Source organism: Diachasma alloeum, unplaced genomic scaffold (assembly GCF_001412515.2).
Source record: "Diachasma alloeum isolate Michigan unplaced genomic scaffold, Dall2.0 Dall_scaffold_00176, whole genome shotgun sequence".
In the NCBI taxonomy this organism is placed as follows: Eukaryota; Metazoa; Arthropoda; class Insecta; order Hymenoptera; family Braconidae; genus Diachasma; species Diachasma alloeum.
The window spans coordinates 1,180,070-1,196,036 of record NW_021680342.1 but is presented as its reverse complement, the minus strand read 5'-3'; the positions used below and the strand labels follow the sequence as shown (position 1 = coordinate 1,196,036).

General features: G+C 38.6%; 1 protein-coding gene across 1 annotated transcript in view; it reads left to right on the top strand.

Annotated features, from left to right (window-relative positions):
• Window positions 1-15,967, top strand: part of LOC107035900 (lachesin) — a 58,544-nt gene that overhangs the window by 12,650 nt on the left and 29,927 nt on the right. Inside the window, exon 3 of the mRNA XM_015253541.1 lies at window positions 5,322-5,419. Coding sequence (XP_015109027.1) covers window positions 5,322-5,419 — 98 coding nt within the window. The remainder of the gene's footprint in view (window positions 1-5,321; window positions 5,420-15,967) is intronic.

Below are 15,967 nucleotides of genomic sequence, written 5' to 3'. Positions count from 1 at the left end.
CGTGATTGGAAAATTTGGAAAATTCAGGCATCAACTTTTCTGAATTCTTAATCTATTGACAATTGAATTGTATATGATATTCAATTTTCATAGTGAGTTCGGAAATTCAAAGTCTTTCGAATTTCATTGGAACAGTCCTTTGATGAAAGTCTCCACAAATTTCAGCCAAAAATTTTCAACAGGCTTCTCTTGAGATTTATAGGTCGAGCCAAAAGCGAAACACATCATGTTCGTCAAACACGCCCTTTCCCAACGACTGAATTATTTTATATCAGTTTATATTGCCGGGCCAGCTTCGCTCGATTCAAACCCGGTTTATTGGGTACAGCACCATAAATTGAACGGTTATATTACTTAACCTTCAATGAATTTTCATAGTAGCAATTGAAATTTAACCGACAGCTGTATTTTCATTCGCTCACGAAAAAAGAGTTTTACGCGTCATGCACAACATTTTCTCAATATTAAAATTTTATCATAATTTTTTCTCCCAATTATGCAAATCACCACTCGAGCTTTCTTCCCCCGGTTTTTTCCCTCTGCAAAAAAGTCATCTGTAATAACGCAAAAGTAGAAAGTCTAGGGAAATTTCAAAAGGGAGAAAAATTGCATAATACTCCTCCTTTTTTCCGCTAATTATTCAAATTTGTTGCTCAAACTTTTCAAGTTACACTTTATTTTTATTTTCCACGTTCTAATTAAACATTTTTCTTTTTGCCATACACCCGGGGAGAGAGATGATATTTAACCCGGCAACGAGTGTTCACATTCATCAGTATCCCTGTGACAAGTGCCAGGAATGAGACTTTGAAAACGCCGAGCGCTAGTGGATACGCAGGTGGTTGGTGGTGCCGCTCGTGGCATTGCGAAATGCATTTTACATGCAGTTGTAATCTTCAAATGATGGCACAGAGACGTTGGAATTACACCACTGGGACTGTTCTCATCTCCCTTCTGCACTCATTTTACCCCCCGAGTTATATTTACTCGGTGAATGCAGTCGTCAAAATAAATTGGATTTCGTGAACTATTTTTTTTTCGCCTTCTTCAATAGTGAACTCTGGGGGCTCCAGGCGCACGAAAGAATATCTAATTTTTTTTTTTCATTACTCTGAAAAGTGGGGGAAAAGCAAGAAGTTTAAATTATTTTTCAATACTTCTTATTTTCACTTTCATAATTTCAACTCCAAGCGCCACGACTCGTCTGCATTAGGGAAACTTCCCGAGAGAATTCACCGCGTATTCATCTTGGATCGATTAATTCTTCCTCCAGAGTGTTCACAATTCATTCCAATATTACGAAATGAGAGGGAGGTAGTTAGAGTGAGTGCACGGCTGCGGTTGACGGTTCTTAAATGACACATTACCTTAATCTCTGAGCGGCGGTAAGAACAAACTACCAGTTGAAAAAACCTACCCTTGAGAAACCTCACAAAAACCCGGAGCACTTCTCTTCCCACCAATGTCTCCATCTCGTTCATCATGACGTTGAGGATTACCGGTTGAAATTTCCAATAGAAAGCCCTGAAAATTTAAGTTGAATTTTTACTGGAAATTAAACATGAAAACAGTATTTTTTTCCCTGTAAATTTGCGTAACGGGGTAAAAACAAATTGAAATTTCATGGACAGTTGAGTTATAATTTCCAGAAGAGCGACATTGAATTCAAGTTAGGGAAAAAATAATGGAATTACGAATTTCACTGAATTTTCAAGAGCATTCTAAATTTTTTAGCAACAGCAAGATGCACGGAGAGAAATTCGGTAGAATAATTCTAGTGTTGGTACTGGGGAAAATTCCAATCCACCGGCTATGAAACATTCTCGTGCCGTTAAGGCGAAATTTATAGGGATTTCTGTGAAAATTTCATATAAAAACGGGAAAAATTCAGGTACTATTCAAAAAAATTTCTAGAAAATTTCTCTCCGTGTCAGAATTTCTGAACGTGTTTGAAGGGTCCAGGTTTAAAAAATTTCCGTTAAAAAAACTCCGTCAAAAAAACATCGTCAAAACAACTTAATTATTAAAAAAAATTGATGACAAAAAAACTTGAACAATTGGAACTTGAAAATAACTTTTAAAGAATCCAGGAAAATAATGCAAAAAACACAAGAATAGAGAATAGAGCATTAATAGAGTTACAAAATGAAAAAAAAAACAACACTACAAAATCTCCAGAAAATACAATTCCAATGAAATAAATGAAAACTATCGTTCATTCTTTTCCCAAGGAACCAAAATAAAACAGAATGTTCAATGACGAAATTGTACGAATTTTCAGAGCCACTAAAATGCGATTAAAATTTCCAAAAAGTGTACCGGTGATTTCAAAAATGTCCAACAGTGCGATCTAATCCCAATAAATTCATCACACCCCGCAAAAAACATTCGTTCAAACCAACCCTCGAACACTCGTCCCCAAAAATATTATCCCCTCATCGATAAATCGGTAAAATCCGCTTACTCAATCGTCGAGAATCTTCTTCCACCCGATAAAACCGCCACCTCCCCCTGCCAGTGAAGCCGCCAAAAAATAAAACACTCCCCGGAATAAAAGTCACCCCCTGCTGTTATTTATCCCCCTCGAACCGCGGTACATAGAATTTTTAGAGGTGCTGGTTAGGACACAGAAGTAGTGTATCCACCGAAAAATTCCCCCAACCCCGAATTTTTGGGCAGTGTAACCCGTACAAGCGCGCCCGCCGGGCCGAGATTGAATTATTTTTCTCCAGGAATAATTTTGCCATAAAATAAAACTCATATAGCTATATATATAAGTCAGAGTGTGGTACGTGGGCTTGAGGAAAAAAAATTGAAATAAAAAATGTAGAGAAAGGGGTATGAGCGTTGCACAGGCGCGGCCTCTATAACCGGCCGATTCACCGAGAGTCGCTTGGTGTGTGGTGCGCCCTGTGTGCTGCCCTAACTCCCCCCCCCCTCTCCCCCCGGCAATCCTGGCTATTTTCCTTCGCATTTTCTCATATTACATTCTGGATATAGGGAAGCTGAAAATTCCGGCCCTCCTCCGCTGTTTCTGTCAGTGAATATCTTACCATAATACTTACCCTTCTCCTCTTTCCTCATCTCACCGCCCTCACCTCACCAAAAAAGATCTTGGAAGTTTGAATTGAGGTAGCCAGTGCCAGTGGGGTGAGCATGAAAATACAGAAGAAGAAGAAGAGAGCAAAGCGCTTGGGAGTTTTGACGTATCCTCCCACATTGTATCGTTTACTTCCGTTACACAGCTGGAGCAACAACGACGCAACCTCGAGCAATATTTGCTAAGTTTATAACCGCACCACCGCGAAAACTCTCGGCGAATGTGCGTTCTAACTGACGAGTAAACAATATTCACGCCACGGTTATATTCGAGGGAGATATATCCGCGCTGTGATATGCTGGCTTCCGCTAATAACTTTGGTGCTATTTTTGCTGGGCAAATTGGTGGGGATTTCTCTGCCTCGGGGGCATTTTAAGGAGGGGTGATTGATGCAATTGTTGTTGGTGAAGTGAAACGTGTCGAGAGGTTGTTTGGGGTGATATGATTGAAGGTCATTTGATGTTATTGGGAATCGATTGATTTTGGATGCGATATTTAGGGAGAATTTCCAGGGTTTTTGATGAAATGGCTATTAGGTGCACTCGTCGGTTGAGCGATACACCATTGTTTGTAAATTATTGCTCCAATTCCGGGCGCATTGGGGGTGAGGTGGAACTAATATTAGGATTGATTCAATGCGGATTAAAGTACCAACGGATTGTCCTGGGAAATTCGTGCTAAATAAATAAATAACGTGGAGATAATTCCCGTACGATTTGTTATGCAACTCACTGTAGCCGGGGGACATAAAATGGGTAATAAGGAAATTCAATATAAAATTAAACAATAATCACAGACAATTGAAAATTCACTCTGAAATGAACACAGTAGTTCCATAAGAACACTATGTATGAATTCGTCAAAGGAGCATTCATTCATTCGGTTAGTCCCTCAAAAAATGCCATAAATTAAATTCACGAAGAACAGCAATATCCGCACTTGAGAATAAAACATTGTTAAACCCAGGGAATTAAAATCCCCCATCAACCGTCCTCGACGATTCCTCTTCAAACACCCACTCAAACTAATCTCTCCAAGCATCCCCCTCCCGCAACAAATTAAACTTCTACAGCCTCTGAAGACGAAAATAAGAAGCTAAGAGCTTTTTCCCGGCAATCCCATGTTTTAGTTTTCTTCTTTACCCACATTATCAAGAAAATACTATTTTCATGCTTTCATGATGTACGACTGACTTCCACCATAACGTGAAATAAGCGTAGAGTGAAATGTCTCTCAGGAATGACAAATAAAACAAACAAGAAGAATCGTAAAAATAAGGAATAAACGGAAAGGAAACATGAGTCGACCCGAATACTTTGCTCTCCCCCCCTGAAACTCCTCGGGTCTTCATGTATATACCATAACAATATGTATACTTAGACGCCTACGCAGATGAGAATTGAGTGCACTTATCGAATGGAGAGTACACCATTGTGACTCTTGTAATATAAATTTTTCCATTTTCACGCTAGAACATTCGAGCCACTTTGCCGCTGATACTTATTCCTTTATTGGGATAGACGGGACATTTCATTACGTCTTGCCTATGTACTTCCCCTCAACATGGCCGAGTAGTCCCCTAGCTTTTCACTGCACTTGCCTTTCACTGTCTCCTTTGCCCTCCTCCTCCTCCTCCTCCTCTCACTCTCTCTCTGTCACTGTCTCAGTTCACTGAAATCCAACACTTTTGCTGACAGAATGTCCTGTCTTTCCACTACAACTAGACACTACATATCTGTGTAAGAAACTGACTGTTCCATTATTACATTCCAACTTCGCCGGACCTGTAAATTCGAATCTCACGGTTGAATTTCGCACGAATATGCTCGTAGAGAAGTATTACCAATGAAACTAGTTGAAAGACTTCTTCCGTCTATTTCTTAAATTTTCTTTTTCCCTCCTCCTCCCATTTTATTTCAACGTATTCACCATCCCCAATAAGCAACGGCAGCAGATGCCGGCACCGAGGATTTTTATCATATAACCGTGTCAGAACGGTTATCCCTCCACCTCCTTGTGAAAAACTCGACGATCTTGAAAATTTTAGTGTGAAAAAAAAAGACTTGAAACTTTATCCACTTGACTGCCCTCTTCTCGCACTATCTTTATCCATCAGTTTTATTTTTTCTCGCTTTAGTTTTCACTCCTGACTGGGGCGGAGTGAGGAAGTTCTTCATTATTGAGATAAACTTTATTTTGATGGAGTCTCTGTGTTTCACAGATGTGCCGAGTTTTGCCACGGCGATTGGAAACGTGACGGTGGCCAGTGGCCGTGAAGCCATTTTGTCCTGCACGATTAGGAGTCTGGGGAAGTACAAGGTGAGTGAATGAGTTCATATGGGGCGATTAACGAAGATGAAGATTAAATGGTGGTGGTGCATTTGGAATGAAGAGTGGAATAGTGAGAACTAGTGAAATGCAAAATGTAAAAATTAGCCTGACGCGAAGACTTGTAGTTTCGAATACTCTTAGGAAAAAAAAAATTTTGTGGACAGTCACGTGTAAAAAAAAAATCAATAGAAAACCTAGCGAATTCGCTAGAAAATTCTATGGGAATTCTATGGGTTTCTATAGGCTTTTTATTGGAATTTCATTGAAAATTTCTATTTGTTTTTTGCGTTGATTCTATTGGGAATCAGGGAATGGGAGACGAGAATTCTCCAACTGATTTTGTAGGTTCATGCACTACTACAAAACATAAAGGTGATGAGAAATGAATTTTCGGAAATTTTTGCGAAAAAACATGAAAAAAATGTGAAACGAAAAATAAATTTTTCCTCTTGAATTCTGGAAATTTTATGGCTCGAAACTTTTACGTATTAAAACGTCATTTTTACGTGACACTCCATAAAAATTCGCGCGTAGACCAGTGATTTCTGCGAATCTGTAGTGATAAATCACAATTACGACAAACAAAGTAATTTTACGTGATTTATATCTCATACGGACGCCGTAGGTGACAGAAAAATTAGAATTCTGAAAACCTTCAAGGGTTCTCTCCTAAATAATGGCCATTATCCTTTGAAAGAGGAAAAATTATCATTTCCCTCAGTGCGAATGTCAAGGAGTTCAATGACTGGATTCACTCTATCACATCCTCGTTGAGTATAAAATTATCTCCCTAATGAGTGACTTAATGAGAAATGTCAAGAGATATTCCTTGGAGTTTACAACAATTGATATAAAAAAGCCCCTTGATATTTTCTCATTAAATCACTCCGCACTGAAATAATTCCCACCGAATTCAATGGGATACGGTAAATCGAATTCACTTCACAACTAATTCTATATCAACCCAGATAAATTCGGTCTGCAAAATGAGTCAAGTTAAATAGAAAAACTTTATATTTGAGGCCACTGAAAGGTCAAGAGCCGTTCCCCCTAACCGATGAAATTTTACACAAAGTAGGTTTCTTTATGATCTTCTCCAGCACCACTTACTACCGGGGTAATTGAATAATTAACAGGATAAGTTATATCAACCCTCCTGCCACTTGTTGTTCACTGAATTATGTTTTGAAAGAATCGTGAATTCATTCATCAGTTTCTTTAATTTTATCTCTGTTCAGTCGAGTAGAACAAAGCACAACTGATCTTTTAAATTCTGTTGCCAACCAATATAAGTAATTCTATAATAGTATTTCTCACTTCGCAGGCCATAAAATTGAATATTCAAGTAATTAAGAAGGTTTAATTTCACCCTCTTCATAATCCTTTCATAATTTTATCACGATTTTTGTTCCTCGAAGGCAAGAACAGTCAGTACTTACTATACGCGGGTTATTTTTGGACAAACAGCGAAGTGGAGAAAAACACAGCATAATTTATTTGAATTTCCAGTCCAATATGAATATTCAGTACCAAATTACATTGAATTTTCACTAAAATCTGAAATTTCATTGTTTTTCCCCCTAAATCACATTCAGTGTCACTGTCCTGAAAATTCAAGAATATATTTACCGGAATTTTCTGGTTTTCTATTCATTTTCAGGGGAAAATAGTACTGAAAGTTACAGTTCTCTTTGATTTTTCCACGAATTTCTGAATTTTCAATGACGAAATTTATTGACATTTCAGTGGTAATTAAATTGGATAAAAATTTCCAAAACGTGTACCGGAAATTTCAGACAAAAATTTTTAACGGTCCATTTCCACCGTCTCTCTTGCTAAATTGATTAGTCCTGATAAACTCACACACAGCATGATGAACATTTTCACTTTTAATTATTTTATTACGTTTTTTGTTCCCCGAAAACAAGAACACTCGCTACTTGCTATTCACGGGTTATTTTTAAACGAACATCGGAGTGCAAAGAAACAAAGAATGACTAATCTCTAACAAATATAAATGATTCCATCATAATTTTGTAATTTCACAGTCCAAAAAAGATCAACATCCAAGTGATTAAAAAAGTCTGCTTCCACCGTCTCCCTCGCTAAACTGAATAGTCCTGATAAACTCACACACAGCATGATGAACATTCTCACTTTTCATTATTTTATTACGTTTTTTGTTCGTCTTATCCTAAAATCTCGCGAACAAAGGTAGGAATGGGGACAATCGCCGAGTTGAAATGCACGGAGTCGATAAAAGTTCTTTTTGAAGTAGAGTATAACGAAAGAACAGGTACAGAGTAAAACGGCCAACTGGTTGGAACAAATAAAAAAAAATGAAAACGATAGGGAGTGAGATGAAGAAACTGTAAAGAGAGTAAATGGAAAAACTAGGAGGGTAGTGGGATGTGTATCGGTGGAGAATCACTGATACAGGGGTTGGGATGTCACCGTTGATGTATACATCTACCGTAAGATGCTGGAGAATTCTCAAAGGTATCCAGTGTAAACCTTGAAGAGTCGATTTCTACGTCAAAGGTTATACGCAATCTCCGGGGGCTTCGGTAGCGGACCATAAGTATCCAGGATTGAGCTGCTTTAGAAAAAAGAGATGAAAAGGAGAAATCATAAAGCAGGAGGAGGAGGAGGAGGAGGAGGGGGGGAAGGTTAAATTGTAAATGAGGTTGTAGGTAAATAAGGTTTCGAGATTGTAGAGCATGGGCAAAGTTTGCAAAGGCAGGAAAAATTGTCTCTATCGTGATTAAAGCTGATGAGGGGCCGCTCGGAATGAAAGGTATCAATATCATTTTACTTTACTGCCACTTCAAATTACGGTTGAGAGTGGATTGGATATTGGAGTAGTGAAACATAATAAGTCAGTTATAATCTAATCACCCAATTGACTGTTATTAACTTCCTGATTTATATCGGGTAGTTATTGTAATGGCCCTGAAAATAGAAACTGGAAATTTCATGTTATCCACGTTTCGTGACATCTAGAAACTTTCTATGAAGTTTTTGGAAGGATCTTCGTGTGTGTAAACAACACGGCCGATTCTATTTCTTTCATGCATTCGATGCGTGTCCATTTAACTCGATTGAACTGATTACACGGTCAAAAAAATTTAGCTGAATTTTTCGGAAAAAGATCTCGAAGTCGATTTAAGGGGAAAGAGTCGATGGAATTTCAAGTTTAGTCAATTTACATGAATTTTCAAGTGAAAATGAATATTCACTGTTAAATTCCCTGGAATTTTCAGGGAATTAATTTTCAGGGATTACCAGTTTTTATCGAATATCTGAAATGTGAAATCTCATCATAATAATGAAATGAAAATTCACCACAATAGCCCCTTTAAAACTAGATATACCAAGTTCCACTTGATGAATCAACGGAATCCATTCAATTTGTTACGCTGACCTGGTAATCCCGTCTGATTCTCTAGGTGTCAATGATTTACCGATAAAATTACATTTTTCACTCCCTTCAACATGATTCTATTCATCACAGTATTTAATTTGCAATCCATAATTTATCCACTCGTCCTTTAATTAAATCTCTTTGGCAATTAGTGTTGGAAACCCGTTCAATTCCCCCATCATTCGTTGAACATTCATTCATCCAGTTATAGTTGATCCAGTCACCTAATGCACAGACGGAAATTGCATCAGCAAAAAAAGCTGGCGCATAAAAAGAACGAATACACGAATTCCGTCAGAAAGATTTGAAAAGCCACATAAAAAACCGGAAATCCTAACAATTTTTTTACACCAAAAAGTCGCGGGAACAGAAAAACCAGAGGAAAAAATTATTTCATCACGAGAACACTTCTTTTTTCATTCTATTCCGGAACATACTTATAACTCTACGCTTGAATAGTTCCATAACTCTGGTGAGTTTTTCCGGGTGCTCCATATTGCATCCCGAAATGCCGAATTGGCGAAAGAGAGAGAAAATCCTATACCGGAGGAAGAAACATCGTTCCTCGGTTCGTTCATTTGGAAAATTTGAATATAGTTATATATGCACTATCATCCTGTCCGCCATTACATAAAGCTGAGACTTGACTCCACCGAAAAAGCTTTCATTTATTCCGACTCCGTATTTCGCAATTATGAAACATCGTTAAATATTTTCGTTCACGTCCGATCCGGCTCAGCAAAAATCCCCCGGGCTTGTCCGTATTTTATAAAATGTTTTTTACCCAACTTTACCGTATTATTTTCATATTTTTACACTAGGTATAGTCCCCCCCCCTGCCCGCGGGTTTTCTGTTGTGCTGTAACTGGAGATATCGAGCACCCACATGCAACCTCGATGTACATTCTCCACCCCTGAACTGATAAATTCTTGTGTGCGGTCCACGTACAGTTGGTATGTTGTAAATTAGTTGGACTCCCTCTATAATTCTATCGTGAAATTGTTCCATTCAATTTAGTCAGTAGGAGAATTAATTTTACGGAGTGAAATGCACCATCGGGACGAGACTTGTACTTTAATTTCAATTATTTGATTTGTTTATATGCACCGAACGCTCGGTATTTCCAAGGGCTATCGAATGTTGTTTAGTGATGGTAATTCATTTTATGGAATGGAAATATTTGAACTGGAGCTTTTTGTCCTGCATTAACATGAAATTTGAGGTTCGAACTGAGGGGTATAGTTGCTGTATCAATTACATTCTTATTCAATTGTTGTTTCCATTCGAAATATCCATTGATCGCAAAATGCAAACATTTTAAGCTATGCTTGAATTAATTTGAAGCATGATATTCAAAGATATCTCCGGAATTGTGATTTTCAAAATTACAAAATTGTTGAAAATTTTCGAATAAATGAAAATAACGATTATTGCTATCGCCCTCATCTTTGAACTCGATTAAAGGGACATCCGAACAAATTTTTAAAGCCATCATTCAATCAATTCAGAACTTTTTTTTCAGTTATCGTGGGACAACTGATTTTCGAAAAAATTCAAAAATTGAAAAATCTAGTTGATGAATTAAATTTCTGGCGGTCGATAAGGCTCAACAATACCTACATTTCACGGATAGTTGACTACTGATTTTCAGGACAGTGACACTGAACGCGATTTAAGGGGAAAAAATCATTAAATTTCAAGTTTCCCTGAAAATTCAGTAAAATTCCAGAATTTCAAGCAGCATAAAGACGAGAATTTCTTAATTTATTTGAATTTCCAATCTAATATGTATATTCAGTGCCAAATTACATAGAAATTTCAATGAAATTTCAAATTTCATAATTTTTTTCCCCTAAATCGCACTCAGTGTCACCGTCCTGAAAATTCTAGAATATATTTACCGGAATTTTCTGGATTTCCATTCATTTTCAGGGAAAAATGAGAAATGTACAGTTTTTTTTTATTTCTCCACGAAATTCTGAATTTTTAATGACGAAATTCCTTGAAATTTCAGTGGCAATTAAATTCGATAAAACTTTTCAAAAAGTGTGCCGGAAATTTCAGACAAAAATGTTCAACAGTGCGGTCTAAAAAATGCATTTTCGGACCTTTGGGATCATAATAGATCGATAAACACAAAAAATCAAAAACTTAAATTTGAACGATCATTGTCGGAAGCAAAAAGTATCTATTTCACCGCACGATCCCCTACCATGCGAAGCCATCTGCACGACCGTACCTTCCTCTGCTGATACACCGCCCAGGCCCATGCGATACTAATTCAATACCCACCCCCTCGCCCCCCACCGAAGACCCTGTCCCCAAACATAACCAAATATCCCTCCCCATGTAAATGACTCCTTGACAGCCCACACACAAAGCTCCCTTGTTCCCAGGCACTTACCACACCCCTCCCCGTTCACATCGAAGGGCCTTTGCTCGCAATTACCAGAGCGAATAAAAACCACTGCGCAAACAAATGAACAGGTAATAGTCGTGCGCGAATAACGCCCCGTGGAGCAGCCCCACCAAAAAAACGCTACCGTTGTCAATACCTAGTGGAAAACAACACCCATCAGGGAAAAAAAAATCGACAAAAAATTTCAAAAATAAAATGAACATCCACCAGCGTTACCCAACACATGCCCCATTCTTGCATCGCGGTGTATACGCTTGGAAAAAAGGTATATTTTTTTTCCAACCATGTACACCGCGATGCAGAACTCGAGAGTAAAACTCCTGCCGTTCACTTCCATTAAGCATCGATGAGAAATTTTTCGGGTAAAATATTGAAGTGAAATTCAACGAGATGGCGGGTGGCTAGGGGGGTGGGGGGATGAGTGGGCGAAAGGGGGTGAGGAAGGGAATGATATGGAAAAGGAATGTTTCCCCGAGGGGCTTAAAGCGCTATCATATATACCTTACCTCGGGGGCTTATTCAGACAAATCGGTGATTGCAGTTGGAGAAGGGGCCCGAGTGAAAAGGGGTAGCAGTCGGTGGTGCTACCCAACGACGATGGACTCCTCTCTTGGCTAGACGAAAAGGGACAAGGAGGAAAACTAACGGTTCCACTGGATGCTGGCTGGTATGCTCGAGTGCCAGGGAAGAACGGTAGAAACCCCAATGTTGAGAACAGTGGGGTAGTTTCAACTTCAGATAGGGAAAACGCCGTGGATAAAGAGAGGGAAATGGAATGGGAAGAGGGAAAAGGGGGGGGGGGAGTGGAGAAAGGAGGAAGAAGAGGTGAGGAGTGTTGTATAACTGTGGGATTTTCAGTGGGATATGGGTGCAAGAGAGAGAAGAATGATTGTTTCCATGATTACACTGGAAAACGGAAGTTGAAAAAGGACGGGATGACAGGAAAATGGTGGATGAGGTAGGATTCAGTAGGGGGGGAGGGGAAGGGTGTGTGAGAATGGGTGAGAGCAATCTCTTAGCGCTAACGTGGATTCGTGGGACTCTGGGACTCTTGAAAATATCACACCGATGGGTTAGATATAAGCCACAAGGGAATCTTCTGGTTTTATTTCAATTTTACCTTTTTCACGTACTTCTCGGCGTCTTTTCTTTCACTTTCTATTCGTTGATAATGCGTGTCATACGTCGAAGTGACTCGGTGGGATTGAATATATCGGGGGAAAATGAGTTTTTCCACGTCTTGATAAATAATATTCAAATTGAGGTGGAGAATCGATTGAAATTCATTCCAGGAAGTCCTCTTCCCCGTTCAATTATCAATTGAATTTTTTTTTCATATAATTACCATTGGCATTTCCTCTATTTCCTGGGGATATTAAATCTCTGTACAGCGTTCAGTTATGTGGAATAAGAGGAATTCACTTTTTCGCTCGGAGGAAAACATTTTTCCGAGTGAATCTCACGTCTTTCATCTTCCACTCAATAATTTCGTTTTTCCACTCCTCAAGAGATATCTCTCTGGTCATCCTGAGGGGTTTTACAGCCTTTGGGATACAAATGTCCTCGGTTGGATCTCTAATCGCTCACGTTCGCTCCATCCCATATTTCACGTGAAGAGAAAGACCAAAGGACCGATGGGGGTTGAATGGTGAAGAGTTGGAGAGCGATGAAATAAAAAATATGAGAGAATGGAGAGGAAAAAAAATCCTCTGCAGCCACATCAAAGGCAACAAATGAACGACACTGCGGCTCAGGAAAAAGGCATAATTCTGCAAAGTGATCGTCACCCGACACTCGTATATTTCTCTTTTCCATCTTTCGAGCGAATGAGAAGTTCTTCACCCGTCAAATCTAGATACTGTACATATAGATATCGATACACCGATATCTCTCATTCTCATATAACCGAGGAAATAGTCTCGGTGATATTGGAAAACGTTGTAAGCATACCGATCCGCTTATTGTCCCTGAGATACTGCCACACGGAAAACACCTATATTGTGTTTGCCTGGTAGACTATAGAGTGCCTCCTGCGTTCCGCATCCATTCTCCCATCTGATTCTTTATCTCCTTCCAAATAACAGAAACACATAATTCACAATTCAAAACAATGGTGTACGAGGATGAAAAGAGTGAGGGTAAAATTCAAGCGGAAGGAAGAGGGGAGAAGTGGCCTGAAAGGATATATTGAAAATATGGGAGTAATATTAAAAATTTAAGTTCATCGATTATTGGAGACTGCCCTAATAATAGCCAACACTCCCTTACATATTTTTTACACCTCGTCCACTTGGAAAGTAGCGCAAAAAATATCTCCTGCGTCTTGTGGAGGGTTTACACTATCACAAACAGTTGAGTGAAAAATAAAATCTAAGAATACGCCGTCGAAAGCTCCATTAGCTCGGGAAATAGAGGGCTGGAATAGCGACTTTTACCTGCGAGTGGGCATTGTCGTTCGCTTTTTAGACCTTTGAACTTAATTTTGCATGTACGTTCGGGGAGGTACTTGAAAAATTTGGAATTGTTTATGCATATATAATTGTATATGAAGGAATATATCAATTTGATTTCACGTGAATACCTTTCATTTATAATTCTAAGCGAATTTATTTAATTTATGCCTTAAGGGTGTCCTGTCTGTTCTTGAAAATGACATTTTGTCAATGTTCACTAAAAAAGTCAGTTGAACATTGGTGAACATTAGTGAACATTAGTGAATTTAAAGATTTATAGGCATCAAGAAATTAAATGAACAGAATGACATGGAAAAAAATTTTCTGAAAAATTCTTGTGTAGCACCAGAAAAATTATGGCGCCCCCAATAATTTTTCAGGTACTGAACGATAATTTTTCTGGTGCTCCACAAGAATTTTTCCGGTGCTACGCAATAATTTTTCCAAATGTGCAAATTGTGACTCAGTTATGGTGCTAGGACATGAATTTTTCCATAAAAATTTTCTCATTATATACACGTTGATATGAATTATAATTAAATTGACCATTTCACCGTCCTAGGGGATCAAACAAAACTTGAAAATAATTAGAGATATCGCGAATGACGTGGTAAATGGTGGCGAAAAAAAATTGGGTTCCGCGGTGAATAAGAGAGATATTTCAGACCCCCGAACCCATTTAATGCCATGCGTTCTCGAGGTTGTTCCGGACTTAGTTCCGGTTGCTGGTTTGATAACACACCTGTACATATATATGAACATATAAGTAGAATGTATTGTATCATAGAGATTGAAACTGAAATTAAAGCGACCCAAGATCATCGACAAAAGTCTTCCAACAGAAATATATTCAATTCATGTGTAATTATATATACAAACAAATTATAAATTTTTGAATAATTTGCAACTGAGGTTGAATAGAACTTCAGAACGCTCTACTTCCCCGGATATATATGTAGATGAAGAAGAAAGTTAGAGAAAAATTACTGAACAAGTCAAGTAATCGTGGAGCGAACTCGATTTTCAGTACTTTTTCACGCTATACCGCGGAAAAAGTGTGAGACGAATAGTAAATAGTGTTTTCTCCGTTGGCCCGGGAAAATTTACTGAACCTGACCTATACGGAAAATATATATTCTGGAAATTACATATTTCGTATATGGAATTGGCCTGATTTACATATAAAAGTTATATAAAATATAAATTTATATATATTTTATACATATTTTATATAAATCTTACATATATTTGCAGAATATATTAAATTGGCCTATATTATATATATTTTTCCACGGCGATAATTTGGGAAGCAACTGTAAAATTTACCCTGCATTCCATCAAAAATTATCCCAGTGAGCGTGAACGATTGCTCAACATTTCATAAACGTTGAAAATTAATTGGTCAATTTCAGCAACTAGTTATTGAAATTGAATTCAATTTTTCCAACTAGTTGTTAAAAAAATGAATTACCGACCAGTTGTCGCTCCACCATTACCTTCTGCACAGTAAAATGTGCCACAGTGTTCTAGTTAATTTTTATCTAACTTTTCTCTCCGTGTAATACCACGTTTCACTACTTTCAAAGGTCTAATGAATGAGCTATAATGCGCACTCGCAGGTAAAAGCTGCTACTTCAGCCCTTCATTTCCTGGACTGCTCGTTACCCGCCTAGATAATGAAGTAGCCTACACGAAAGAAAACCCGTAACTCTCCACCTGCGCCTCAAGAACCTATCCAAACACATTCCCCCATAAGTACCTCCCCGCCACCCATCCCCCAACCGCCCATCAACACCGAGTGATTCACATATTGTTTATTCCCCGTTTCACCAGGCTCGTAAATCTCCGAGGGTAGAAAAGGAAACTCACTCCCCGAGTCGAGGATTTGGTTCTGATTGGACGTACACAGGTCTTTCAAGATCTCTCCAGACCTAGATGGACCTGGTAAGTCCGAATCAGTTCTGCGACGTACTTTTCCAGAGACCATTCGAATCCTCAGTTCTTTTCGGTCCTGAGAAGCCCTCCTCGATGCTACCGAGAACGCGTGATTTTACGACCGGGTGAAGGGGAAGGCATGTATGCGGAGGGTTGAAATTTGTAGCCAACGAGGAGACAGGGTTGCAGAATATATTTTAGCCACCCTCATCTCCCCGTTTGCAGGCGGTGTTTAAATAAAAAATAGTGAACGTTGATTCTGTATTTATTGACCCCCTGATGCCAATGAAACCCTCGGAGGTGA